General features: G+C 38.8%; 2 protein-coding genes across 6 annotated transcripts; one reads left to right on the top strand and one right to left on the bottom strand.

Annotated features, from left to right (window-relative positions):
• Positions 1-660: 660 nt before the first annotated feature.
• LOC125234770 (protein lethal(2)essential for life-like) lies at positions 661-5,236 on the bottom strand. Its single transcript, XM_048141164.1, has 3 exons — positions 5,097-5,236; positions 1,733-1,963; positions 661-1,497 (listed from the first exon to the last, which is right to left on the bottom strand). The coding sequence occupies exons 2-3, from the start codon at positions 1,961-1,963 to the stop codon at positions 1,147-1,149; spliced, it is 582 nt and encodes a 193-aa protein (XP_047997121.1). The 5' UTR covers positions 5,097-5,236; the 3' UTR covers positions 661-1,146.
• On the top strand, positions 2,272-25,888 carry LOC125234766 (GPI ethanolamine phosphate transferase 2). 5 transcript variants are annotated; one of them, XM_048141156.1, is made up of 14 exons: positions 5,335-5,711; positions 6,821-7,121; positions 7,455-7,641; positions 8,535-8,600; positions 13,487-13,696; positions 14,238-14,441; positions 15,254-15,387; positions 16,223-16,425; positions 20,058-20,248; positions 20,820-21,403; positions 22,042-22,154; positions 22,396-23,021; positions 23,424-23,596; positions 24,080-25,888. In XM_048141156.1, exons 2-14 carry the CDS (start codon positions 6,964-6,966, stop codon positions 24,333-24,335), a joined length of 3,105 nt encoding a protein of 1,034 aa, XP_047997113.1. In that variant the 5' UTR covers positions 5,335-5,711; positions 6,821-6,963; the 3' UTR covers positions 24,336-25,888. The 5 variants fall into 5 exon arrangements, with proteins under 5 accessions (XP_047997117.1, XP_047997116.1, XP_047997113.1 ...); XM_048141157.1 differs by lacking the exon at positions 5,335-5,711 and adding an exon at positions 15,648-15,685 and having other exon boundaries at positions 6,472-7,121; positions 15,254-15,349; XM_048141159.1 differs by lacking the exons at positions 5,335-5,711; positions 6,821-7,121 and adding an exon at positions 3,989-4,226.
• The last annotated feature ends 857 nt before the right edge of the window (positions 25,889-26,745 follow it).

Genomic DNA, 26,745 nt, shown 5'->3' with positions numbered 1-26,745 from the left:
GGACGATAGGGTTGCCTATGGATTAAAACGAATTAGTACTCAGATAAAATGTTATACTTATTTAAGTCCCAACATCACAAGCCTTATTGAACTTTTCCGTGGGACTTAAGCAATAGTAGATCTGTGTAAGATTCTCCTATTTTATTCATGATGTCTATTTAACTAAGCATTAGCCATTCACACGCGGATATCGCATATCATCATTCTCTTGCCCTTATCCCAGTCACTTGGGGTCGGCGCAGCATGTCGGATATCGCATATAAAACTTAAAAAAAAACTCGCAACGTAAAGTAACAATAGAAAGTGCATACGTGCGTTCCGTGAGAACGCGCGCCACCCCTGATTAGGCCGCGAACTCGCGGCCGCCAGCATGTACTTGTAGCGCGGCGATAGAATCGCGGAGTGAGCCGCCCCTGGTAAGGGTAGGTACTAGGTATCCTAACATGAACTAAACAACTAGTAAGTATTAGTTAAATACTCAAATAAAAGTTCTCGTCAACATACATACAATCACGCCTGTATCCCATGAAGGGTTAGGCAGAGCACATGAAACTACTCAAGTTTCAGTGCCACTCTTGGCAAATAAGGGGTTGACAGAAAACGAAAATGTGACATTGCAGTGACAGGTTGCCAGCCTCTCGCCTACGCCACACTCTCGTCAAAAATATATAAATTCGTTTATTACTTAATTAATATTTAAACTTCAGTAATTACATTTTCCATTGCTTCAAAAAAGCCTATTCGTTCATTCGAATCCGTTGCTGGCCAACAACGTGATTACCTTAAATGCTATTCGATCGTATGCATTCACGTGTTAACACGATGCTTCTCGTTGTTATAAGGAAAGAGGAAGAGGGTAGAATAGAAGACAACCCAGAATAAAATGCTTGTTTAGATCTGTAGCGTGTAGCTAACTTCGCTTCAATATCATCATACAATGATATTGAAGTGAAATCCGTTCATATCAGATTACTAATAACATACCTTGCCCACACACTCAACTAGCGAGGGAAGTAGGGCATGGACTAAGAGGCCCGATGACGGGCAACGTGGCTATACTACGTCTCTGCAATGGGAAATATCCCATGCCAGTAGTTCAGTGTGTGGTTCAAGCTATTTAATAGGGTTGTCAACTGTTGATAAAATTTAGGGAGATGTAACGATGGGTACGGTCTGTTCGCGGGGCTGATACTGCTCCTGCTTGGGTGGCTCAGGTTGCTTCGCAGGGCCGGTCTTCGTGATAGGGACGATCCTTTCTCCAGCAGACGGTAGGGGGCGCTTGGGGGCCGTGATGGTGAGAACTCCATCGGAGGAGAGGGTGCTGACAAGGTCAGAGACCTCGTAGCCGGTGGGGAGGATGTAGCGGCGGGTGAACTGGCGGGAGATGTAGCCGTGTTCGTCCTGCTTTTCTTCGTGCTTGCCTTCGACTAAAACTGAGTTGTTGTTGGCCTTGACTGTGATCTCTTCGGGCGCGAATTGTTGGACGTCGAGGATGACCTGGAAAGGGAAACATTTCATTTAATAATTTATTATTGCGAATTTTAATAATACTGACGTTGGACTGCGGTTCTTCTGTAAATATACATGAACAGACAGTAGTCAGTAGGTAAGTAACCTCGATTACTGTTTTGACCACCTCTATCATCTCCATGTGTCTTACTTAGACATACATACATAGCCTATAGAGGCTGTCATAAGCCGTGGCAAAAAGCCTTGGTAAGAATCAGCTCACCTCGAACTTATCCTTTGTAAGGTTGATAGTGGAGGCAGACTCCTGCCTCATCAGGTTTGTCCTCCATGGCCTGAAGTATGAGTTCCTGAAGAGGGAAGAGGAGGGCAGGGTAGACAGAGACGACAGCAGGTCATCGCGGCGCAAGCCCATGCCGAAATGTTGGTCGAACAGCCGGGAGGGGCGCTCCCAGTCGTCCCACCAATCGCGAAACATCATTGGGACCATCGACATCTGGAATCCAGAGAATTCTTTTAGAGAGAAATGTATGAAAACTAGTTCATACAGAGAAGAAAATATTTTGAGTGTTGTCTTTGATGCGAGCTTTCATTGTCAAAGCCTGACCAGGCCCCGTAGCCGAATGGCATTTCTCCGACGCCAAACGAAAACGAAACGTAGTCCGGCTCTGTCGCGCCAATATGCAAGAGCGATAGGGATAGATATCTACTAGCGCTTCGTTTCGTGAGCGTTTCGTGATCGTTTGTGCCATTCGGCTACGCACCCAGGCCCCGTAGTCTAATCGCATTTCTGCGACGCGAAACGCCATCGAAACGCCGCAGAAATGTAGTCTGGCTCTGTTGCTCCAATACGCAAGAGCGATAGAGATAGATAGCTACGATAGAGGTATTATCGTGAGCGTTTCGTGAGAGTTCGTGCATTCGGCTAATACGCATACAGAAATATATGACTACGCGCCATGTTGCGGAATTTCATTAGAACTATTTTCTTTATAATATAATGAACGGTCAAGGCATACATCAGAATAACAGCGCCCTCTTGACAATAGTCATATATTTCTAGTCCGGCTTTAAGTGTACCGTTGCAGGTACTTAAAAAAAAAAATTCTTTTAGTTATTTACTTATAGGTCAGTGTGCACTAAGTATTAACTTCATCAAGATAATTAATTGTCACTGGCATCTGATTTATCAAAATATTCCCGACTTCCCTTTGATATTCGTCATATTCAAATCAAAACTAATAAAGCGTTGTAAGAACATCTGGTTAGCTAAATCTGTAGATCCGAATATAAAGTCTAGGCGATGACGAGATACCTATTCTTAAACAGTCCGTTCAAACGCAACAATGCTGTAATAAAACAAAATAATTGCTGCGCGAAATGTAATCGTTAAATACCTATAATTTGTCTCACACATATGTTCTCACGCCAAATACTTCACGTATTACTAAAGTGATGACTTGATGAGAAAATATTTGGACAAATGGACAGCAATTGCAATCTTAGGACCCATGGATTGTGATGTTTGATATTCACCCTCGAAAGGTATAGATTATTAATCAAGTTTATTAGGTAGGTGTCTCGCACAAATTTTCTTTGTAAAATTTCCTACAGAGGCACCTCTGTAGGAAAGACACATCTGTTGTTATGTACCGTTGAGGTGGTCTGTGTATGGGCCTAAGACGTTCTACCTAGAGGTGATAGCAATAGCTACAGTACAGTAGATACAGCAGAGTTATCATTATCACAGAAGTGAAGGCAAAGGATTTCAAGAGTATGCAACGAGCACGTGACACTATTACACGGGTTTTCTACGTTAGTCAGCTTGACAACATACCGATAGATACTGAAACGTAAATATACATATATATAATGGGAAGGGTTCCTATAGCTGTATTTATTTTGTATTTTTATTTATCAGATTGAGGATTGATTTACGACTTTGGCTTTGAGCATTAGATATACCTAATAAGTAGTAGGTAATTGATAGTCTTATTAAATGAAACGACACGTCAAAAACATGCAAATGCTAATATAAATCATATCAGCATTGTCTGCTTATATCACTCTCGTTTGAGAGAATATTTTTAGTCGCGGGCAACGAAATAAACAGATTGTTTACGAGCGAATACAGCATGTTCGCAAATAGACTCACTATATATTTAAAAAAAAGTGCAGACACGTGCAGACAATGTAAGCGTGACCTTTCGGGAAAACAAGACCGTTGTTTTCTTCTTCATCGCGTAATGCTTGGTTTTTGCCACGACTCATATTAGGGTCCGATTGGCAAAAACAAATTTTCTCAACTTATTGCGTTTGACCACTCACCCCCTCGACATGATTAGGTAAGTAAGTAACATGAAGTGACATAGGTATTGTAAAAAAGTACGATATCTTGTCAGAAATAAAAGAAGTGACCATTTAGTTGTGAAATTTGTGGATATGGGTTGGAGTGGAAGTTAAATCAGAATTTACATCGTATCGTAGGTATGAACTTATGAGTCGAGTGTTTAAAAGTAACAAGAAGTTTAACAGTGTTTCAATTATGAATTAAGCCTTGTGCATCGACTGGTGTGCGCTGTAACGCCGTGTCTTGCGTGGGCGACGGTCGCGCGACCGTCGCCGTCGCGTCTCATACTTCCATATCGATAAGGTTTGATTTCGTATGCGTCGCATCGCCGTCGCGCGTCAATCGCGCGACCGTCGCCCACGCAAGCCACGGCGTAAGCAATTGGGAATCGCTGTTGGTCATCTCGAAGGTAAACAAAACAGTTAACAACATCATTATCGAATAGACTGCCAACCCTGTGAAAAGTGGCCGAATGAATTGTTCTGGAACGATTCCACGAGTGATTCACCTGGTTTCGAACGGTTTTAGAATATGATGCAACTGAACTAAATATCTTGATGGGATGCGACGTAAATTATCTACCTAGTGTTATTTCGGTCCTGATATTCGCCTCAGTCATAATAACTAATAGTAATAAATAATAAGGGGCAAATCTCGACTGGGGGGCAAATGTAACCGGTCAATTTTTTCCATGTTTTACAAAGTTTGCATTATTAAATAGAGTGTCCACCGGTTATATATAGTAGGCGTGTTCAGTGGATACATGTAGAACTCAACATCATAGTGTAATAATGGAAAAAATGGACTAGTTTAAATTGCCCCCCAGTCGAGATTTGCCCCGCTGTACCATACCATGTATATATCTACTAATTCAAAATTAAATTATTTATTAATGCATCTTTTCAATTCAAGTAGTTTAAATATAATTGCACTTATTTAATTAGTTAGGTATGTATTAGGTTACATAAAGCCATCGATTTCAAAAGCTAAGATTCCTAAATACTGTAAGATTGGTACTACACTTGGAAACAAATTAATCTGGAAAGACCCCAACACAGTTAAAGAGAAAGATAATGCGTTAAAAAGTTCTTACAAATTCGATTAACATTGAACTTATACCTTACGTTCCCGGTAAACTTAAACTTAGTAGGTAACTTAAGATTACATGAATTTATCAAACCGACCCAAACAAATAGAATAAAAATCACAACACTGTCACACTCCGCCAAGAATAGAAAACACAGGATTGTTTATGGCTAAAATTAAAAAATCAAAATACCTTCGAGGAATTAGAATTTCGTTGCAGACGCACGCCGCGGTGCTCGCGAGACTACGTTGTCCACGTTTCAGTAGAGATTTAAATAGAATTTTCAGCGGCCCACGCTACTGACTCACGATGGGATACACCTTGAACTTGTTAGCGGTAGGGTGACCACAGTTTGTGTTGGAAGGTGGGATATCTTCTGAAAGAAATAAGGATTTATGATATTGAATATATCGCTTGCTTATGGTTTTGGGTGCGCGTCGTCGTGCAAACCTTTGTAACGTGGTTTTCGTTCGACTAAATGTATTTCGAACGAATGTAATAATGTTGATTCAAATTTCATATTTTTATAGCTAATTCACGCAATCATTTACTTTTCCGCTAATTTGTATATGTTATGTGAGACATGGCCAATTAAGTGGCGCCATCTGTTATTCATGACCGTGACTTATAAATGCAGGCTACTGCAGGTAAACGGGTTGCTTGAGTATTTAATCTTTGTTATTCTTAGCTATGGTTGATAATGATACCATGTGGAATTGGCATGAATAGCAACATGTTATATTGGAAGAGAATCACCGTATATTCGATTTAGCGAAGTTCGTCAGAATAGGAAAGGACATGTTAATTGTAAGCTATTCCAAATTCCAACTATCCATCCGCTATTTTAATATTAGGATTATTTTCATCTTTGTAACGAAATTATGGCCACCTTATAATCGTGATATGTTATTTACCATCCACATATTGTGACGATGTAAGAAATTTAAAGACTTTTCGAGACACAAGTGGGCTTGTTAAACTTATTGTATGACACAGAAGAAACGTAGCCGTAATGATTATTAGCTGTACGAAAATAATGACAAAAGTATTTACGTAGGAAAAGTCCAGACTGATTCTAGATTCATTTTGTTTACTTCGGATGCTTTACGTCAAAGCGCTTACGATTTCGTTAGATAGGTAGTCATCAATTTAAATAAAGAATCTAGAGTTATGTTGTAGGTATGTACTCTCATTCTGAGTACATACCTACCTACACTGCATAGTTAGATTTACTATGCTATTGCTACTTTCCGGCAAGCCGGGCAAGCGCTATAAGTACTATAGTTTTCGTTCCATTGACGACATTTGAATGACCTTCTTTATCGTTATTTTAATGCAGCCTCATTATTATCAAGTTTTTGTCACAAAATTCTTTTATAAATCTAAAAATAATAAAAGTGCATTGAATGTGTAACTATGTATTGAAAATAGCGCCATCTAACGAAGTGTCACTGAATTAACATCCCCATATATAAAACCGCCTCCACCACTTTGTGGTTTTGTTATAGAGTTATTTTTATTTTGCTATCTTTATTAGATTAATGAAAAGGATGTACTTAGAAGACTGTAGGTTTCATTTTCATCATTTAAATCGGTTTTATATAAAAACGAAAATAATGACGGTGAAATTAACCAAAAACGAAACGCACACAAAACGTCAGTGTCAGTCATGTCAATCTTATCTTGACACGCTTGTCAATCGCGTCACTGTCAGAGACAAGATGTTTGTCAACGGGGAAAATGTTTATCAATTATTATTACTTTAAAACTGCCCCAAACATTCTGTTGCTATCATTCATCAATCATATCGATCGTCAGTGTACTTATCTATTCCTTTAAACGTGTCAACTAATCAAAACGACAACATACTTGTATAATATTAGGTTATGTACAGATTACACAAATTGGTAATTCAGCTCGGCACGACTCAATGAGCAGGTGTAACGAAAGTGTAAAGTAAATGCTTGATTGAGTTACGGAAGGTCTATTGATGTTTGATGTAGTTACGGGAAGTAGTTAGTGTTGTGCTGAGGACCGGTAGTCACGGAGATCGGTCATCATGCTGTCTTGGGTGCAACACCGATGGACCGGCTTGTGCCTGCTAGTGATGGGGTTGGGGGCCCTTATGTTGTTTATGTTCGGTTTCTTCCCGCTGAAATATCATTCGGGAAATTTGGCGCATATGAATAATTTACCGAATTTTATTGGTGGAGTCAGGTAAACAAACTTTATTTGGCTTTTTTTAAAATTTGCTGTGAAGACCATTTTAATTATACCTACTGACATTTTTTACCCTGTTTTTGCACTGATAAAAGTAATAAAATACTTTAAAAAAAACAAATAATCAAAATCGGATAATATTTCCATACAATTTATTTTACTGCTTTGAATTTTTCACTGAGCCATATAATTCCTTGAACAGAATTTAATTTTTAACTATTAGTTCAATAATATAAATATTTATTTACTGTTCCTTCAATACATTTTTTTCATTTAAAGTTTTTTTTTTAACATAATCATTTAGTCATAATCAAAGAATGTGTATTTTAGTATTGACGGTCAAGAAGTGTACAACTCTGGTGAGAACACAGTGGTTCTCATGGTCATAGACGGGCTCCGCTACGACTTTGTCACAGAAGAGTACATGCCGTACACCGGCCAGCTTCTGAAGAACAAATCTGCATGTATATATGTGTCTGTGGCTGAACCTCCTACCGTCACAATGCCTAGGATTAAGGTAAGTTTTGTTTTGTGTATTTGAACAGAGATTGACTCAAGCTTGTATGAGGGAATTGTATAATGAAAACAATGTCTGTACATATTAGATTTACTAGAATCTTTACTAAACATTACTAGAAGGGTTTTGAAAATAGATTTCATTAATAAATGATTTAGTCTCTTTGGTTTAATTTGATTTTTATTGTAAATTGTAATTGTCTTGCAATACAAGCTTAGGTCATTTAATGTAACATAAAGTAAAAACATGCATTCATAATTCAAATGAAGTGTTTTTGATACTTTGAGTTTACTAACTCGTAAATTGTTCAGTTACATTACCAAAGAAAACACTTTCCATACTGCTCAATTTCATTATTCTTTACAAGTCTTTTACATTTTATTTACAGTCATTCTGACCCCTTGTAATCAAACTTGTACAGAAGTTAATAAACAATACAGGCAATACAGCCTATATAATTGCCACATGCCTTACAGGCAAAAGAGAGCTTGGGCTCTGAGCCTTTGGGTATATTTTGTATGGAAGGCATAGCAGTATTTTGTTGCATCATTTATGAATACAAATTCAGATAAGGAAAATTCTACTAAAAAACAGAACATTTAGTAGAAAAACAGTAACAAACACAAAAAAAAACTATATTTTTAACAATGTCACATTTTTTTAAACCATTTTTGTATTGCAATATAACAAATGATAAATATCGGATATTTATATCCATTGATATATATCGTCGAACCCCGCTTGATATATGTATCCATTGATATATATCCTCGAACCCTGGTACGAACGTTTCTGGAAAAATACGAAGGAAACCCTTTTCACACAACATCTGTAGCTATACCTACCTATAATTGTTTAGCAATATACAATACATGTACTTTTTATATGGACAGTCTCCAGAGCTTAAGAAGGAAAGGGCACAGTGGAGGCGCACAATAAACTTCTGGCGGGACATATTCGCAAGTGTCACTTTTGTATTATTTCACCGCTTTTGTTTTTTTTTTTACCGAAGAAAACACTTTGAGTTCAAAGTTCAATTGACATATTTCCTCCTTCTTTTGGACAGGAAATGTTGGTTTTAAAACCACATTATAAATAAGTGCGTTTTCACATTATCCAATCTGATATCAGATGTAGAACTGACATCCCATACATTGAAGCCGCTATCTTTGATATTTGCCTTTGAAATCCTTGTGACATCCGATATCGGATCGAATGTGAAAACGCACTAACGCTACTGAATTTTATTACTCATAAGTATTTTAATTAATAAGTTTAGTAACAGTTCATTCACATGTGATATGCCTTGAAGTGTTTTCTTTGGTTGTGTGTTTATATTGTGAAATATGCTTCGCATTTTTATTGCATGCTGCGGCCACATTACTTATTGTGAGTTGATTATTGGAATAATGAAATAGCATCCTTGTTGCATCCTGAATTTTAATCCAGGTTTGTAGTGATAACGCACTCTTAATTACGAGTAACTAGTAGTTAAATTGAAGTAGCTGCTGCTTCATCGAGTTCTTCACATATCCATGACTTGGATAATTTAATTTGAAACTAAATGTAGCGCAACTGGCTGATAAAATCATGGTAATACCGTCAGCTTCCCGGCTATCCCATGTTGCGGTAACATCTTCTTCGCCTATTTTATTAGGGATGACGACTACATAAAAAAAATGGCATTCTGTTTAGTCTGTCAGTTAAATCTCCGAAAAATACTGAACATATATTTTTCGCTTATTCTAATTAATGCAAAAATACAAAGATACGAGTATAGAGCATGAAAGTTCCGCAGCTTGTGACGTCACTTGTAAGTAAAAATTGTAACTGCACGCGAAACTTCAACGCACTGTACCGTCGTCATTTTTCGTTTACGAGAAAAACGAAAAAATACGTGTCTAAAATTTTTTGATAATCTTATATATATATATGGCCTTAGCGTCTATTTCAGACGATTTATGGTGCAATGTCCGAAAGACATCGCTTTTGATGACTAAAGAGACCTATGCGAGAGCGACACATTTTGCCACACATCTGACAAGGAAAGCTTCCAACCGATTGCGACGTTTCGCTATGGTGTCTTCTTTCCCTTTTGTCAGCAAGTGCCGCAAACCAGGTCTCATCGACGAACTTGCGACCATCTCCAACGCACTTTCGCCACTCCGTCCGCTTCTCCGCAAGCTTCTCCCAGTTTTGGTAGTCGATTTTAAAGGCTGCCATGTCCCTCTTAGCGCAGTCTTTGAAGCGAAGCAATGGTCTCCCAACATCTCTTTTGGCATTCGCTACTTCGCCTAGAAGAACACGGCGTGGTAAACGGGAGGGTTCCATCCTGTGCACATGCCCCAGCCAACGCAGTCGCCTCTGTTTGAGAAGCGCGGTCAGACTGGGTAGCTGTGCGATTTCCAGAACCCTCTGGTTTGTCACCCTGTCTTGCCATGATATGCCCAAGATCCTACGCAGGCAGCGCATATAGAAGGAGTTGACACGGCGTTCGACTTTGGCATACGTCGTCCAGGTCTCGGCTCCGTACAAGAGTATGCTCAATACAGATGCCTGAAAGACCAGTACCTTGGTCCTAGTAGTCAGGAGTCCGTTTTGCCACAATCGAGCACGAAGCTTCCCGAAAGTAGTAGCTGCCTTGCCGATGCGAATGTCAACCTCTGCATCGAGCGAGAGATTGTCAGTTAATTAGTGTATGATAATCTTACTGACGGACTAATTAGTTTTTTTAGTCGTCTCGCCTATTCCTGAAGTAGCTGCTGCTTCATCGAGATAGCTAAAGCCGCCACAAAATAATTTGTGTGATTAGAACGAGCCCATCACGACAAAATTTAATTTCGGAAAAAAAATGAAATGTTTATAAAATTCAGATCACAGCACAGATCTATGTCCCTAAATGTTTGAAACCGAACACGCACTCATAAACGCACGCGGGGTGGATTCTTTCATTAGGATTCTTCAACGAAAAGGTGCGTTTTTTACTTTTTTCGCAAGCTTGACCGACCACATTTTTAACCCCCTACGCCAAAACGACGGGGTGTTATAAGTTTAACGTGTCTGTTTGTGTGTGTGTGTGTCAGTCGGTGGCATCGTAGCTCCCGAACGGATGAACCGTTTTAAATTTAGTTTTTTTTTTGTTTGAAAGCTGAATTATTCGAGAGTGTTCTTAGCCATGTTTCATGAAAATCGGTCCATTATGTCACGGTCGCGGGTTTTTCAAAATTTTAATTTAGAGCTAATATTTGTTCTATTGAAACAAAAATAAGTTACCAATAAGTAATAGTTTTCTCTAGTAATAACTAGAGATGGGCCGAATATTCGGTAAATATTCGGTATTCGGCATATTCGGCAAGTTTTTCAATGTTCGTATTCGGCCGAATAATTCGGTTGCATTGCCGAATATTTACCGAATAAACAAAGTAAATAACTAATGAAGATCTTACGTATTCCATTGGATAATAAGCTTCTATTTCAGTAGCTTTCTAAGGAACTACTAAAAATGCGTCAAAATATAAACACAATTCTTTTGTAATAAAGTTAAAAAACCGTAGTTTAAGAGTTGAGAAGAGTTCAGAGTTGTTTTAACAAGTTTTGGTTATCTACTATTTAGTGATAAGAACATAGTTGTAGTATGTATAACCATTATCAATCATTTCATAGTTTTAATCTTGGTTTGTTTTAATCGTGGTTTCACAAATATGGCGTAACCGAATATTCGGCCGAATGTTCGGTTCGGTAAGAGCTGAACCGAATGTTCGGCCGAATATTCGTATTCGGTAAAGTCCATATTCGGCCCATTTCTAGTAATAACATTTCAGAAAGAGCAGTAATATGCAAATTAGATTCTCCTGTAATTAAGTACATATATACCTATGCTATAATTTATGTAGATGGGCTCAGACAATGTTAGAAGGTGTTATTATAATTGTGCAGAATAAGTATCTACAATGTAGCTCACGAAGTAGAGTTGATAACTTAGCGTAGACGAACCGTCGCTCAGAATAACCAGTATAACTAGATCTTTTACAGTAGGCCAACCGCCAAAAAAAGTGACGGGATAGCTATTCTACAAAAAAGTCACGCGACTATTTTCAAACATTATGAAAATCTGTTGTACCCAATTTACGCTAGGCCGCCACGCCACCAGTTCTAGCGTTCATATCCAGTTATCAAACGAACAAACATCACAACGAATCAGCCAGCTTGCATAAGCGAAGTGTTGCAGTTGCGCTCTTGGCCCAGTAATCGACACGATTGCATTGGTTGCAGTTCACGCATGCGCACACAGCCTAATTGCCAATCGTTCCTAACTTTATTGTTTATTATACTGTTCTACAATTAAATGCATGCGCCTAACCTTTCTATTTTCCGAATGTTCATGGTCTCGTCTATTTCCTGACTCGTAAGTCCCGGCTGAAATACTTGTACTGGTACGAGTAATAGAAGTAGGTACTTCGAGTTGGGATTTGCGCCCTCGCAGCTGGGATTATAAGTTCGACTGTTCGACGAATTATTAAGGTTATTTAGGCGCATTTTTAACATAGTTACAATAAACAGCAGATCTTAAGCAGGCGGGTTGTTCAAAATGTATAAATGTGCTGACTTAACATAACATTAAACTTGTTTTATTACTACCAAACTAAGAAAATACCTACATATGTATGAGCGAATCAGGGTTACTTCAAACATCTCGGGTACTTCTTCTTCTGACTACCGCTTTGCGTTGCTTTGGCATGCTAGAGAATAGAGAGAAAGAAAAGCAAAATAGTACCAAGTATAATCACTTCACTGTTGCATTCGGTAGATGGCGTTATGAGAGCCCTCTGTTTATGCATCTAAAATGTACACGACTAATTTGTTTTACTAAGGGCCAGTTGCATCAACCACATTTGACGGACACATTATCGTCACGCAGCGCAGTAGACATCTATGGAACTTCCCATACAGTAAAATTTAACGAATGCTTTAACGGTGGTGAAGTTATGACTGCGCCGATTAGTGCAATTAAAGAAAGTAAAGTATTACATTGTGTGATTCCGTACTGTGCGTCAATTGGTTTGATATGCGTGATTTTACAAAACAGGATGCTATCGTAACGATGGTTTTGCCGTGCAACAATATTGCAAGGGGCATTTGTATCCAAATGCGTGAAACGTTTTTTCCTTTATGGTTCTTGAGCAATTCGTAGATTAAAAATTAATTATTTTTTGTTTGTACCGTAGTAGTAGTAATAACTGTCACAAAACCATGAGAAAAAATAGTTATTTGTTATACAAGGGGGCAAAGTTGTATTTTAACGCCGAGTGTGGAATTGAAAAACGAGCAAGTGAAAGGATTCTATAGTTGAACCACGAGCGAAGCGAGTGGTTCGAGAATAGAATCCTGAACTTGCGAGTTTTTTAACACACGAGAAGTAAAATACATTTGCACCCGAGTGTAACACAAAACTTTTCCCCTCACTATAGCGAGGAAACTACAACCCACAAAATGCATTTATCACTGCTTCCAGTAGTTCCGCAGGTGGTAAATCATCTTTATTACTAGATTCACCTACTTTTATCAATTTTAAAGCAGTTAATTTGACTTTATTCAAGGTCAAATTACTTTACCCACTAGTGGATAAAATGCGTTTTTACCCGCTGGTATTAAAGGACAAAACACGTGTTTCCGAGCTAGTGAGGGGAAAATACTATTATACTACCTATCTAGTTGTACGATGTTTGTTCTTGTTGATAATAAATCATACACAAAGTTCTTAGTTCTTACTCGACATTATAGTTATAATGTCGAGTAAGAACTAAGAACTTTGTGTATGATTTATTATCAGGGAAGTTTCCCTCAGGCCATGATGACAGGCAGCGTATCAACTTTCGCCGATGTGGCGCTAAACTTCGGCGCGCCCGCTGTCCGTGGTGATAGCGTGTTGCGCGTGGCCTCCGAGAGAGGGCGCCGCTCCGTCATGTACGGAGATGACACTTGGCTCAGGCTGTTCCCGGGACTTTGGGCTGAATCTGATGGCACCACGTCTTTCTACGTTACAGACTATACTGAGGTTAGTAAAAAAGTTTTACTATAAAGGAAGTTGTTGCGTGTAGCTTCCGAAAGAGGGCGCCGCTACGTTTTGCACGGAGATGACACTTGGCTCAGGTTGTTCGAGTCTGATGGCACTACTTCTTTTTACGTTACGGATTACACCGAGGTTAGTATTTTTTTTTTGTGTGAACAGGTCTCGTGAGCAAGGACCCCGCTAAGGATGTAAGGATACGGGTGAGCATATCTGCTGCTATCAGTTTTCCCTTAGTATCCTTAGTCCGTTTTCACATTATCCGATCCGATATCAGATGTCGGAAGGATTTCAATGGAAAAAATCCAAGATGGCGCCAGTAATGTATGGGATATCCGTCCTACATCCGATATCGGATCAGATAATGTGAAAACTTATACGACATCCACGGGACGAGATGGGGTGGTGCTATTATTTCCTGATGCCGGCACCGCACGGCACAACTGTAGGTAGAGACGTTCATAGTTTGCAAGACTTACTTATACTTACACCCAAATAATGAAATTAATTTAAATTTAACTCTTTACAGGTAGACAACAACGTCACCCGGCACTTAGACAAAGTGCTGACACCCGACGAGAAAAAGAAGCCGACTTTCGACTTTCTAGTCCTCCACTACTTGGGATTGGACCATATTGGGCACCTAGAGGGCGCTAGGAGCTCCAAGATCAAACCTAAGCTGCAGGAAATGGATGGTGTTGTAAAGAAAATATTTGAGGCTATGCAGAAATGGGTAAGTTGGCTTTATGTAATTTTATTACTTACTGTACTCTGTCAATCAAGTCTGTCAGTAAATAAGAACAAAGAAAACTATATGCATCCTTTTCTTTAGGGTGCTAGAGAAAAGGATACCTATAGTTTTCTTTGTTCTTATTTACTGACAGACTTGTTTGACAGAATATAGCTTTTGCCCGCGGCTTCCCCCCGCGTTAAATTTGAAAATTGCCGAATGCTCCTTACAATCTTCCATCCCCCATTTCAGGGATGTGGGGGGTTGGAAAGACATAAGTGAGATACTAGAGGGCGCTGTCAACGTTAATACATTCAGAGCCATCTTGTGCTCCGCGCAGCGTTGCCGATAATACCGGTAACATGTAATGTTAAATCCTGTACTTATATAAAAGTAGTGCCACTGGCTCTGAATGTGTTTTAGCAGTCAAAATCAAACGGCTCAATATGGTTCCACATTAGCTTTATTTTATTTATACCAAAGAGGATCGAGTATTAAAGAGAGTTACTGTCAAAGTAAAATGTGTAATCACAGTGCATAGACTGCCATCTCTCGACACAGGTTAAAAACTTTTGAACCTCTGTTTTGACAATTTGGCCCATATTCTTAGCTTGATATGTTTTAAAATGTCAAATATTAATATTAGCGCCATCTAGCCGAGCGTACCCCAAAGGTGTATCGCCATCTTTTGGGGTACGTTTTTTTCTTAGACTTTATCGGTCTATACGAAGTTATATAGGTCTTTGTTTATACCTTATTCCTAGTAAGAGTTGGCTGTACGACATTTTACAATATTACGATTTTGTTGTTAATAGGACCGACCAGGCATCCTATTCGTATGCGGCGACCATGGAATGCGCGACGCTGGCGGTCACGGCGGGTCAACGCCCGCTGAAGTCTTAGTACCACTGGTCGCAGCCCGAACTGACCCGTACCAGTGCCCGCACCCGTGAGTAAAGAGAGAGAGAGAGAGTTAGACAGAGAGGCAAGTAGTGTGGTGAGCTAGGTATGTGTGAGCGGCCACGGCGGCTCAACGCCCGCTGAAGTCTTAGTACCACTGGTCGCAGCCCGAACTGATCCCTACCAGTGTCCGCACCCGTGAGTAAAGAGAGAGAGAGTGTGTTAGACAGAGAAGCAAGTAGTGTGGTGAGCTAGGTATGTGTGAGCGGTCACGGCGGGTCAACGCCCGCTGAAGTCTTAGTACCACTGGTCGCGGCCCGAACTGATCCCTACCAGTGTCCGCACCCGTGAGTAACGAGACAGAGAGAGTGTGTTAGACAGAGATGCAAGTAGTGTGGTGAGCTAGGTATGTGTGAGCGGTCACGGCGGGTCAACGCTCGCTGAAGTCTTAGTACCACTGGTCGCGGCCCGAACTGATCCCTACCAGTGCCCGCACCCGTGAGTAACGAGAGAGAGAGAGAGTGTGTGTTGTGTTAGACAGAGATGCAAGTAGTGTTGTGAGCTAGGTATGTGTGAGAGCCTCAGCGGCTCCACGCCCGCTAAAATCCTGGTACAATCAAGTGCAAAAATATGTATCGAAAAAATCGTCTCATAAATATCGTACTACGCTCCAGTCCTATTAGGTACACCGGACTAAGATGCTATGGGACATATTTTTGATTAAGATGTGTACACCCATATTTTTACACTTGACTGTACTACTGGATGGATGGATGGATCACTCAGGGGCAGTCCTAAGCATTTCTATCCTCTAGCAGATATATGCTATTCTTAAAGCCATAAGTCACAATGTGTTCTGTAACAACTTATATTCATTGTTGCAGTATAAGCCACGGGCCAACAGTCGCTCAAGTGGACCTCGCACCGACAATAGCATGGTTGCTCAACGCGCCCCCTCCCGGCGACAGTACGGGCCGAATATTGCCCGGATTACTGCCCGATGACATACTGCAGCGGTTGTATCTACTGCACGTTACTGCGCGGCAAAACGCGGAGCAATGCGCTGGGAAGGCGGCAACAGAGACAGGTACGTTCAATATAGCATAGTTGCTCAACGCGCCCTCTAGGCGACAGTACGGGCCTAATATTGCCCGGATTACTGCCCGATGACATACTGCAGCGCTTGTATCTACTGCACGTTACTGCGCGGCAAAACGCGGAGCAATGCGCTGGGAAAGCGGCAACAGAGACAGGTACGTTATCAATAGCATGGTTGCTCAACGCGACAGGCGACAGTACGGTGTAATATTCTGACCCTATAAATACCTAACTAACATCAATTACCTATTTAGCTAACCTATATAACCATACAAAAATTAAAACTCTAAATTGTATTAAATAAAATTAATTACCATAAAACGAAATCAAACAATTAAGTTAATATCTTAAATTGGATCAGTATTTTGACCTAGTGATCGTTTAGTGTCTATGTAGAACCCATTGTTGTAGCCGCAAATAGTAACCAGTCCTTTTCGCATATTATGAAACAGTAATGTCCTATTACTCCTAATAACCCTAAAAAGTCAATAGCCAAAATAGATGGATTAAGTCCACAACAAAAATCAGAGTGAATAATAAGTTGTAATTAAAAGATGGAGTTTAATCAAATATAATTAGATTGTTTTAGTTAAATAAAACAAATAAACAAATGAGCATAATTATGTCAAAATTAAAATAACTAATGTTTGTCAGTAAATAATCTAAAATGTCACCATATTATTAGAAATAGAAAACCAATAGTAAATATAATAAATTTTAAAATATTTTATTTTTGGGGTTATAGATGTCGCTCCGCCTCCGCGACAGTCCATGGCCATCATCCAGTTACGGGTCAGACCCCTGCCCCAGTTCTGAAGGAACTATTTTGTGGTCCTGAAGGGACATCTTTTCATAATGACAGGACTACTTTTATTTGCCCGAGCCATTATGTTGTGACACTTTCATCACTATAGAGAGGATTTTCAAAGGGACAATTTAAAATATCAAATACTGGTAGTAGAGCAGTGTATCTGACCACTCCAATTCTCCAGAATTCTGTAATTTTGTACATCATTGTTTTTTGTAGGTATTTATCAAAATAATATTATCCAAACTGTTAATGTAGTCATTTTGTATCACCTTTCGGACCAAAATAAACCACGATCTTGCAACTTTCTGCCTCGATCCAGTCTAGACAAATCATTTATGATAAGTATTTGGAATAATATGACTTTATATTTGAAAGCCATTAGGTATGTAAAAATTACAAACTCATAGATAACAGAATAGACAGGCAAACTGCTGAGGGACAAGCTAATTAAAAATAAACATTTTTATTTTAAAACAAAATGAATTTACAATCTTACATTATATTGTGAGCTATTTATTTTAATTTCCTCACAATATATTTATTTACTACCAGTAGGTATACAAGGGACCAAAAATATATATAAAGTCATAAATGTATATGTCGAGTTTGTCATTTGTCATAAATAAACATAGTTAATATAAATTCCTATAAGCCCTACTAATCCCAAATCAATAATTGAACAACATTCATTGTAAGCCTTCCTGAGCCTAATACCGTAGGACTCAAACAATCCGTGTAAGAATGTCCTATTATATTTATTTATTTTTAATTTATAAAATCACACACAGTTAAAGTCTAACATATTAAGTAACCAAAACCCGTGTTAAAAATGTATAGTTGGTTTAATTTTTTTAGAAAATGAATAAAGACTTGAAAAGGAGAAAACAATTTTAATACTAATATTTCCTATACCAAACAAAATCCTAGCCCTAACAGCTAAACTAACCATCTACTCTACCGACATATTAGCAAACTAGCGATCCGAATCGCACATTTAATTTACTCGCGTGATTTTCCGAAAGTGCAATGGAAAATCTCTAGCTAAAGCTAACTAAGACGGGCGAAGAATAACCCTTAGACCTGACTCCCTATTTCTTCACGTGGGCTGGTTCTCACACTAGGGATTGGGACAGCAAGAAGTCAACCAGACGGGTAAAATAAAATAGGAAAATTGGACAAGAACCTGGCAAATTTAAGAAGTTTAGATAACAACTCAAATCGTCCAGATTCCAGGAGCAAAATCCTGTCTTAATAAACGCAGGAAACTGCCAAGAGCTCACTTGGACTCTACTAAAATAACCCAAGAAATGTCTCTTGGTTGACTAGGGCTGTAGTTGAACACCGTTAGGTTACCCGCCCTATCCCTCCAAAAGACAGCAAAATATCAGACCAGTTCATCCTACTAAAATAATCTACCCCAATTATTATTTACAAAAGTTATTAATTAACTAACAAATCTAAGTAATATATGAAATCCTTCAACAAAGATTATTCTAGCGTAAAATACCACTAAAGCAATCCAAGCTAAAACATTTCACACATTAAAACACAATTAACTCTTTAACTAATAAGAAACACTCACAAATCTAACAAAACTTTAAAACTTTAGCAATACTATTGTTCTACAACTCTAAACTCTACTAGTACACTTTATAATACTAGCAGTGATCGAGCTCCAAAACAATAACAATTAAGACACTTAAATTTACACCAATTAAACACTAAAATATACGCTTCTTAACAAAATACTCTATATTATCCTCCAACCCAAACCATACCAGTATCATGAAATACTAGCAAAATCTAGGCTAGGACATAATATAGGTAATCTAGATTTACCCAAATAAACCTAAATAGAACCAGTCTGACGGTCGAGCAGAAGGCTCTCTAGTCCCCGAATGCCAACGAATGAATCCCCATGCAATGCCTTGCATCCCATTTCAAACATCCCTTCCAAGACTCTGAAATCCCCACTAGCTCCCACTTCCTCACTCCTGATTGGTATTTCTTAACCAACGCTGAAATTCATAATTTCATACAATATTTAAATAAAATATGTTTTATTTCCTGATCAAAATAAGGTCCAATTTGATCTACTCATAGGGCGTGGCCGAACTGTTTTTTTTTTCCACATGTTAGGATTGGCTCACTAGACTTTTTTCCATTTGCACATGCTTTAAAAATTGTCTCAATCAACGCTCTTTGTAATATGGTTCAATATGGCTTAAATTTGTTTTTATTGGCTAGTAACATTTAATTGTACAGTTTGAAATTTGACACAACTTCTTGTAGATTTGAATTTGACCAGGCAACATTTCTTAAAACCCCTACTGCAAAACCTTTATGACTTTGAAACAAGGCTCAAATTGAGCTACAAATAAGCATCTAAATATTTTGGTTCACTATAAATCTCCAAGCTCTCCATCTCGTATTTCTAAAATATGATCTACTTAAGATAAACAAAATTTTAAGTATCGTGAGACTGAAACAGGAATTTAATCAACTAAACAAAAAAAATATAATTATTATGCTTGCATATGATGAAACATGGAAGTAAGATTCTGACATGTTACAACGGGACGCATTCTGCCGGGCTTACTGCCCAAAGGGACACTGCAGCGCCTGTATTTACTGCACGTTACTGCGCTACAAAGCGGAAATAGAGACAAGAGTGTTGAATGTCAAATAACATGGTGTCTATACTCCGAGGCACTTACACAAACAAAATAGGATGATAAAAATGTTATTATAATTTTAAGAATTTTTCTTAACAACAACTCTTAATTGATGTATTTTCTCCGTTATTCCAGAATTCTACAGACAATTCGAACGAGCCGAAAAGCAATTCGCGCACTACCTCGCGACAGGAGAAAAGAGCGCCGCCAAGATCGCCAAGGAATTCTACGAAGAGTCCTTAGAGAAAATGACAGAGTACCTTACAGAGGCCACTGTTGGGTTCGACTTGTTCGCTATAGGAGTGGGCATCATTCTACTTTATTGTGTAAGTATACAACCATTCTAGAATTCTACTAAAACTTAGAACGTGCTAATATACCTTGCGATAGGAGAAAAGAGCGCCGCCAAGATCGCCAAGGAATTCTACGAAGAATCTTTAGAGAAAATGACAGAGGCCACTATCGGGTTCTAGTTGTTCACAGTGTAAAATTATTATAGAATACAAGGGAAAAGAGCGCAGTTAGGATCGCCCGGGAATCCAACTAGTATTATTTAAACGAAATTACTGAATATCCTTACAGGCCACTGTGGGATTTAATTTGTTTTGCTATAGTAGTGGGCATCGTTCTGTATTTCTGTCCGAACTTGCGTGATTTCCAATTCAATCATACCAGTAATATCTACTTATATTTTTCACCAAACTTAATCGTAAACGCTGTTACCGTTTACAACAAAATGCGAGTGAAACAGATTTTTACATAGACTCCAAAAGTCCAAACGTGTTTTATTGGAGACAATGCCGTTGTCAAAACTTTGAAGTTAATTTAAAAGCTTTTATTTCGCGGTAATAAATACAAATTGTGAAACTTTAAAATGAGTGTTTAATCTTATTTCAGATCGCCATCTCCCTCGCCTGCTTAACCCTCTACTCGCTCCAACCCGAAACCGCCCGCAAGCTCAGCGTGCACCGCCTACACTCCTCCACATGGGGCTCCATAATCGCCTTCATCAGCGTCCTGGCCATCACAAACAGCATACTAGTCGTCTCCTGTTACATCACAGAAACTAAAACACAATTCTGTTCCATGCGAGGCATATGGCTCGCGATTTTTCTACTCATCTCCTGCGGGTTAACTATGTCATATTGGATTATAAAAACAAGCGTAGAGAAGATCAAAGACTTGTCTTTACTGCGCGATCTAAACGCTATAGATTACTTACTTATTATAGGGACTTTGTTTCATTCTTGGTCGTTCTTCGGGACTAGTTTTATAGAGGAAGAGCATATGACGTGGTATTTCTTTTGGAATACGTTGATGTTTTTCATATTGGTACGGACGCTGGCGGTGGTGGTGATATATTTGTCGAGGCGATTGAGCGGTGCGACGGAGGTGCAGGAAAAACCTGAGTTGGAGCAGAGAATGAGTGCCGTCGGGGTTGGGATCGTGCCGAAATGGGTGCTGCTTATCGCTTTACACAGGTATATATAACCATTTTTTTATGATAATAAAAAAAATGAAATACTCCCACGCAAGCCTATGAAAATGCCCGTGAAATGTAAAGCACTTCGTACAGAGACTAGGTGGGCATCTGATTTACTTTTTTTATTAGCCTAACAAGAAGGTATGCTATCCATTGACCCTAATGCGAGTGAATAAGTTAACACTTTCGCTACCAAGAACCCGACTGTCGGGCACACCGCTCGTAGAAGCGTAGCCGATTACATGGGTTTCCCCGTATGTAGCGAAAATGTCGTAGCGCCGCGTAGAGCCCGGTTTCGAAAGTGTTAAATTAATGGACTGCAGGTTTAGCACATGATTGGCGCGAGAGTATGTCGCCGCGAGATATACATACCCGTCTTATTCCTGATAGTATTAATGACATAAGGACTATCTCGCGGCGAGACATCTCTCGCGTCAATCATGCGCTAACCCTGCTGGTGCCGCGCATATAACGCGTCTGAAGTTGAAGACATTATTAGGTAAACTGTACCTATGCTTGTTGGTAATCGAGATGGTGAAAAAAGCGAAATTGAATCGTAAATAAATTATCACCGATTCTCTGTACGCCACCTGATGAGGTGCTTCAATATGATGATATTGCTCCGTTATTTTACAGGTATTTAAGAACAATGAACCAGACCGGGGACCGTTGGCTGTTCCTACCGGATACAGCAGATTGGCTGAAGGCACCTGAAAATGCCTTTTATCTTCAAGCACATCTAGTCATTGGTACGTTAATCAGTTACTTAAAACTTACAGAAGTCACACATAAACTATTAAAACATGATGACCTATTTTTAAGATATAACTATTAACAATGATCCGATAAACCAGGGAGGCAACTCGCACAAAAGTACTTAACATATGAAATTCATAGTGGGGGTAAAATATTTTTACAACAAAGATCATGAATATTTGTGCTTCGTTTTCATTCAATACTTTATTGAATAATTTTATTGTTTTCTCACAGGCACCGTCGCAACTCTAGCAATATGCCTCTACAACCTCCGTCACATGAACAACTTAGGCCACCTCCACACAATCTTCACTATCGTCGCCACCTTATGCATCTTCTGCTACCGCATAGCTACTGACTCCTTACACTCCCCCTTTCAAGACATCAAGACTTGGGACACCGTCCATATTGTCAACGCTTTCTGGGTCGTCTTAATCGCCCAATTCGTTTTCGAATTTTTAACCTACGTCGGCGTATTCAAAAATTGCGGCGTCAACCCAGCGAATCGTAACACTCTTAGCAGTAACAGATTCGACTATAATAAATCTAAAGCGAAAACTGAAGATTACTTCTACGAACCTATGGTAGAAGAGCCATGGAACTTAGAAGAGGTGAAACTAAATCTCGCTCGTTCTATGTCTCATCTAATGCTGAACGATTTAATGTTAATAATTGCACTGCTTATGAGACCGCATAATGTGATAATGGTGCCTAGCGTGTATATAACTTGCGTGCTGACGTCGAAGTGTATGGACCATAAGCTGCTGGATTCAAGGTCGGGAAGAAACACGGAAGTGGTGGATATTTTGAGCCGGACGCTGGTTCATATTTGGATTGGGTGCCTTTTTTTCTTTTACCAGGTAATTAACATACTGTCTTTTATTTTTGTTCCTACAATAAAACCATTTGATATAATTAGAGTTTTTATAGCATAAAAAAGTTATCTTGCACTACGCGTTTTTTTCCAAAATCTGTAAATGCCAATCTTTTCTAACTGTTAGCACAGTATCTGCCTTCATTGACCCAATAACAAAATACATCCTATGTAGGATGTAGGGTTTTGCGTGTTATAAGCCCGCAGAAAGCTTAGCCGAATTCAACTTTCCCATACAAATGAGGTTTAATTTGATTTACCTTATAAGTCTTATAACTATGTTTTTATGGAGAACCGACCTGTGGCCTGTTTTAACAAGTACCTCCGTTCAAACAACTTCACCATAAAACAAAACAAGATCACAGTCTCACTCGTTTACCTCTCACAGGGCAACTCCAACAGCTTGGCGTCCGTAGACCTGGGGTCGGGCTACGTGGGCCTGCGCTCGTACTGCGCCGTGCGAGTGGCGCTGCGCATGGGCATCCACGCGTACGCCGGGCCCGCGCTCGCCGGCGCCGCGCTCTACTGCCAGCTCGCGGCCGAGGCCGACACGTGGAGGCGGTCAGTGTTGGATTGTTAGAGCCTACTGCCAGAGAGCATAGGCATAAAGGCAGCTTAATCCCGTGAAGTGGTAGTGTCAAATTTGAGATTTGTAAGCTAATATATGTATAATAGGGGGAGGTAGACACTCCAACTGACACAGTTACTACTTATTAGTTTTTTTTTTTACATTAAGACTAGTGGTGTGCCGTTACCACAACTTTCCCCGCTGAAAGGAATATTCATTCATTTCCCAAATTTCGGGGAAGACCGGTCACTAACTATAACCAATATGTCCGGAACAACATATAATTATATAGCATCAAAAGGAGATCTATTACTGGCAGCAACGAACGGCTGCCATGGATGAAAATGATCAGTGGTCACTATTTAAGGCCTATAGCCGCCGCTCTATACCTCTATTGTAAAATTATAACTCAAAATCTACATATCACATTACAAAATGCATATCAACAAGCATTAAAATATCAATTTTTGTTACAGATACCTCCAATCCGTATGGCGAGCGACGAACATCTTTGCCCTCCAACGAGTATACTCCATCGCCGTATACTCCGTGGTAGCCACGATCTTCCGTCACCACCTCTTCGTATGGACGGTCTTCTCGCCAAAACTACTCTACGACTTTGTAGCCATGACCTTCACTATACAAGCCTTAGTTACCATAGTGGAGATAATAGGTCTCACACACTTGACTAGTTGGATAGCGCAAGCGTTCGTGAGTAAGTCCAGACTGTGATGTGATATAGAATAGGGTTTTCTTATAGACGAGCGTTTTTTTTTTCTTGTGACTTTTTTAAATTGTGATATTTTTGACAATTTTTATGTTACATATGTCTACTCAGAATCACTAGTATTTTCAACCCTAATAGGTAAAAAAATTGTACCATACGATTTTTTTCTTACTTTGTTACCATTTTCCATACATTTTGTATGGGGTGGGACAAAAGAGGAAAGTAACAAAAATGTATGGAAATTCTGGGACACGTTTTGTCTCCTATTGAGATAGAAAGTGCTCGAGATTCTGAGCAAAATTATTGACCTAAAAATATCAAAATAAAAAAAGGGCAATAAAAGAAACGTTCAGACACGGTGTGGTTTTAGCAACTGGTTTGCCAGTACTAAAATGGAAAAGATGTGACCAAGCCGGGGTAGCCAGTAGTTTGCCAGTTTGCCAGAGCTGTGTTGCCAATAGTTTTCTTTTTCATACTGCCCTAATGAGGAGGCAGACTCAAAGGTTATGACAGATGGCGCCACCCTATTAGTCCATACTTGAGAGCGAGAAGATGATATGTTTTTTCTCTCTCTCACATATGAATGACAGTGACATGCCGAGACACTTGCACAGGCGCCGCCTGGCGGGATAAAATGTCAGTGTGCCTCCTCGATAGATACTAAAGTAGGTATAAGTTAGCTATGGATTTTATATGGAGATAGCGCTACGCTATTCTAATCCTTGGGGCAGCATAAATCTCGTGCTTATTTCTTGAAATAAATATGTTAATATAAATATATATAATATTTATTTCAAGAAATAAGCACTCCAAGAAATGTTTATGGCTATGAACTATTTTGCATTCTTGTAATATATTATACTTACATTATAAGTATTGATGGTATTCCAGTTTAGATTTTATTATTATTAAAACTAGTCATGCTAGGATGTTACCGTACTGAACATATACTCCGATGGGTATAATAATTTTACCTCCGCGATCAAAATGATAACTTATCATACGAATGTTGAATATTTAACTTAATATTCAGAATGTTGCATATTTGAATATTTCAGGTTAATAATGTTAATTTACTTTTAGGAATAAAAAGTTGAACAACTGCTTAATGGACTAAAATCGTTTTATTCACTTTCTAATACTTTCTATCAATGATATCTATATAGAATTGAAATTTTATTACTTTAGGTACTTAATTACATTATATTGATTTTTTATTTATTTTGACAATAATAATATACGGCGTGGGCTAATTTACTTTGGTAAAATGCCTTTTTATAGTACATTATGTTTGAACTCAAATCTAGCAACACAAATAAGAAGTAAAGATTTGGCGACGATTTTAAAGAAGTCCAAACATATAAAATAACATATTTACATAAAAAGTACACATTAGTACACTTGCAGTTAAAAAACTTACAATTTATTTTATGATAGGATAGGTTGACGAAAGCTAAATTTTACTTTAATTGCCATACATTGAAGTACCAAAGCATTCCGATATAATAGTACATTTCGATACAAGTGCGAAAAAGAGGAAGTTCGAAACGAGTGGCGATAAATTACGAATTACGAATTTCCTTTACGCACGTGTATCAAACGACGTTTTTCAGTACAGATGGACCTCCGAAGTTTCGACCTGACATATAATGAACCACTTCTCGCACTAGTGCGTAAAAAAAACACCATCTGTACTGAAAATGTATTTTTCCTGTTTGTATTTTAAAGCACGAAACAAGTGTGTTGTATCCAGGGACCGGAACCGCTTACCATAACCGGGGTTTTTCATAGGCTTATTTTAGAAGTTGTTTTAAAAACCCCAACCATAATGGTAACCTTTTGTAAGGGTGACTGTTTGATAGGGTAAGCCTATCTGATACAGTTAACTTAAATAACCTCTAACGAAAACAAAACCCAGTCTTAAAGGTTACCCTATCATTTTAATTATTAAACCGTTTAAGCAACTTTAATCTCTGCGCACATTGAAATTCAACTTATTATTGAATAACCATAGCGAGTACAAGCTCATACGTATCGTCTCTAAACAAGTTTATGTCGATTCAAATAACGTAGTTTTATGTCGATTCAAACAATATTGGACTTTAAAACCTTACACTAAAATTTAAAACATAACTGACCTGAATTATCATAGTGTGTTTTGACATTGAATGCATTCGTAGCGCGCGCCGGGTCGTTCTATTGTTTATCTATCTTACCTGTGCGTTTCCGAACAAGCTTTTTAAAGATCAACCTTTTGTTTGGCCGTCGGACCATCTCACCAAAGACGCTCATACTCGAGAGCAAATTTTAGTAAAGAACTAACTAAAAAAAATATTGTAAAAGAACAAAGCAAATAATTATATCGATATCTTACGATTAGATAATTGAAAACATCTTCTCAATTGGGCTTTGTTA

The sequence above is a fragment of the Leguminivora glycinivorella genome, chromosome 16 (assembly GCF_023078275.1).
Source record: "Leguminivora glycinivorella isolate SPB_JAAS2020 chromosome 16, LegGlyc_1.1, whole genome shotgun sequence".
Taxonomy (NCBI): domain Eukaryota; kingdom Metazoa; phylum Arthropoda; class Insecta; order Lepidoptera; family Tortricidae; genus Leguminivora; species Leguminivora glycinivorella.
The sequence above is the reverse complement of the archived record's forward strand: the minus strand, read 5'-3'. Positions and strand labels throughout refer to the sequence as shown.

Coding starts and splice junctions, on each gene's coding strand:
- LOC125234770 (XM_048141164.1), bottom strand. CDS start 1,963: ATGTCGATGGTCCCAATGATGTTTCGCGATTGGTGGGACGACTGGGAG. Junction 1,498..1,732: donor TTACAAAGGATAAGTTCGAG/GTGAGCTGATTC, acceptor TTCCCTTTCCAG/GTCATCCTCGACGTCCAACA.
- LOC125234766 (XM_048141156.1), top strand. CDS start 6,964: ATGCTGTCTTGGGTGCAACACCGATGGACCGGCTTGTGCCTGCTAGTG. Junction 7,642..8,534: donor TCACAATGCCTAGGATTAAG/GTAAGTTTTGTT, acceptor TTATATGGACAG/TCTCCAGAGCTTAAGAAGGA. Junction 22,155..22,395: donor TCAAGCACATCTAGTCATTG/GTACGTTAATCA, acceptor GTTTTCTCACAG/GCACCGTCGCAACTCTAGCA.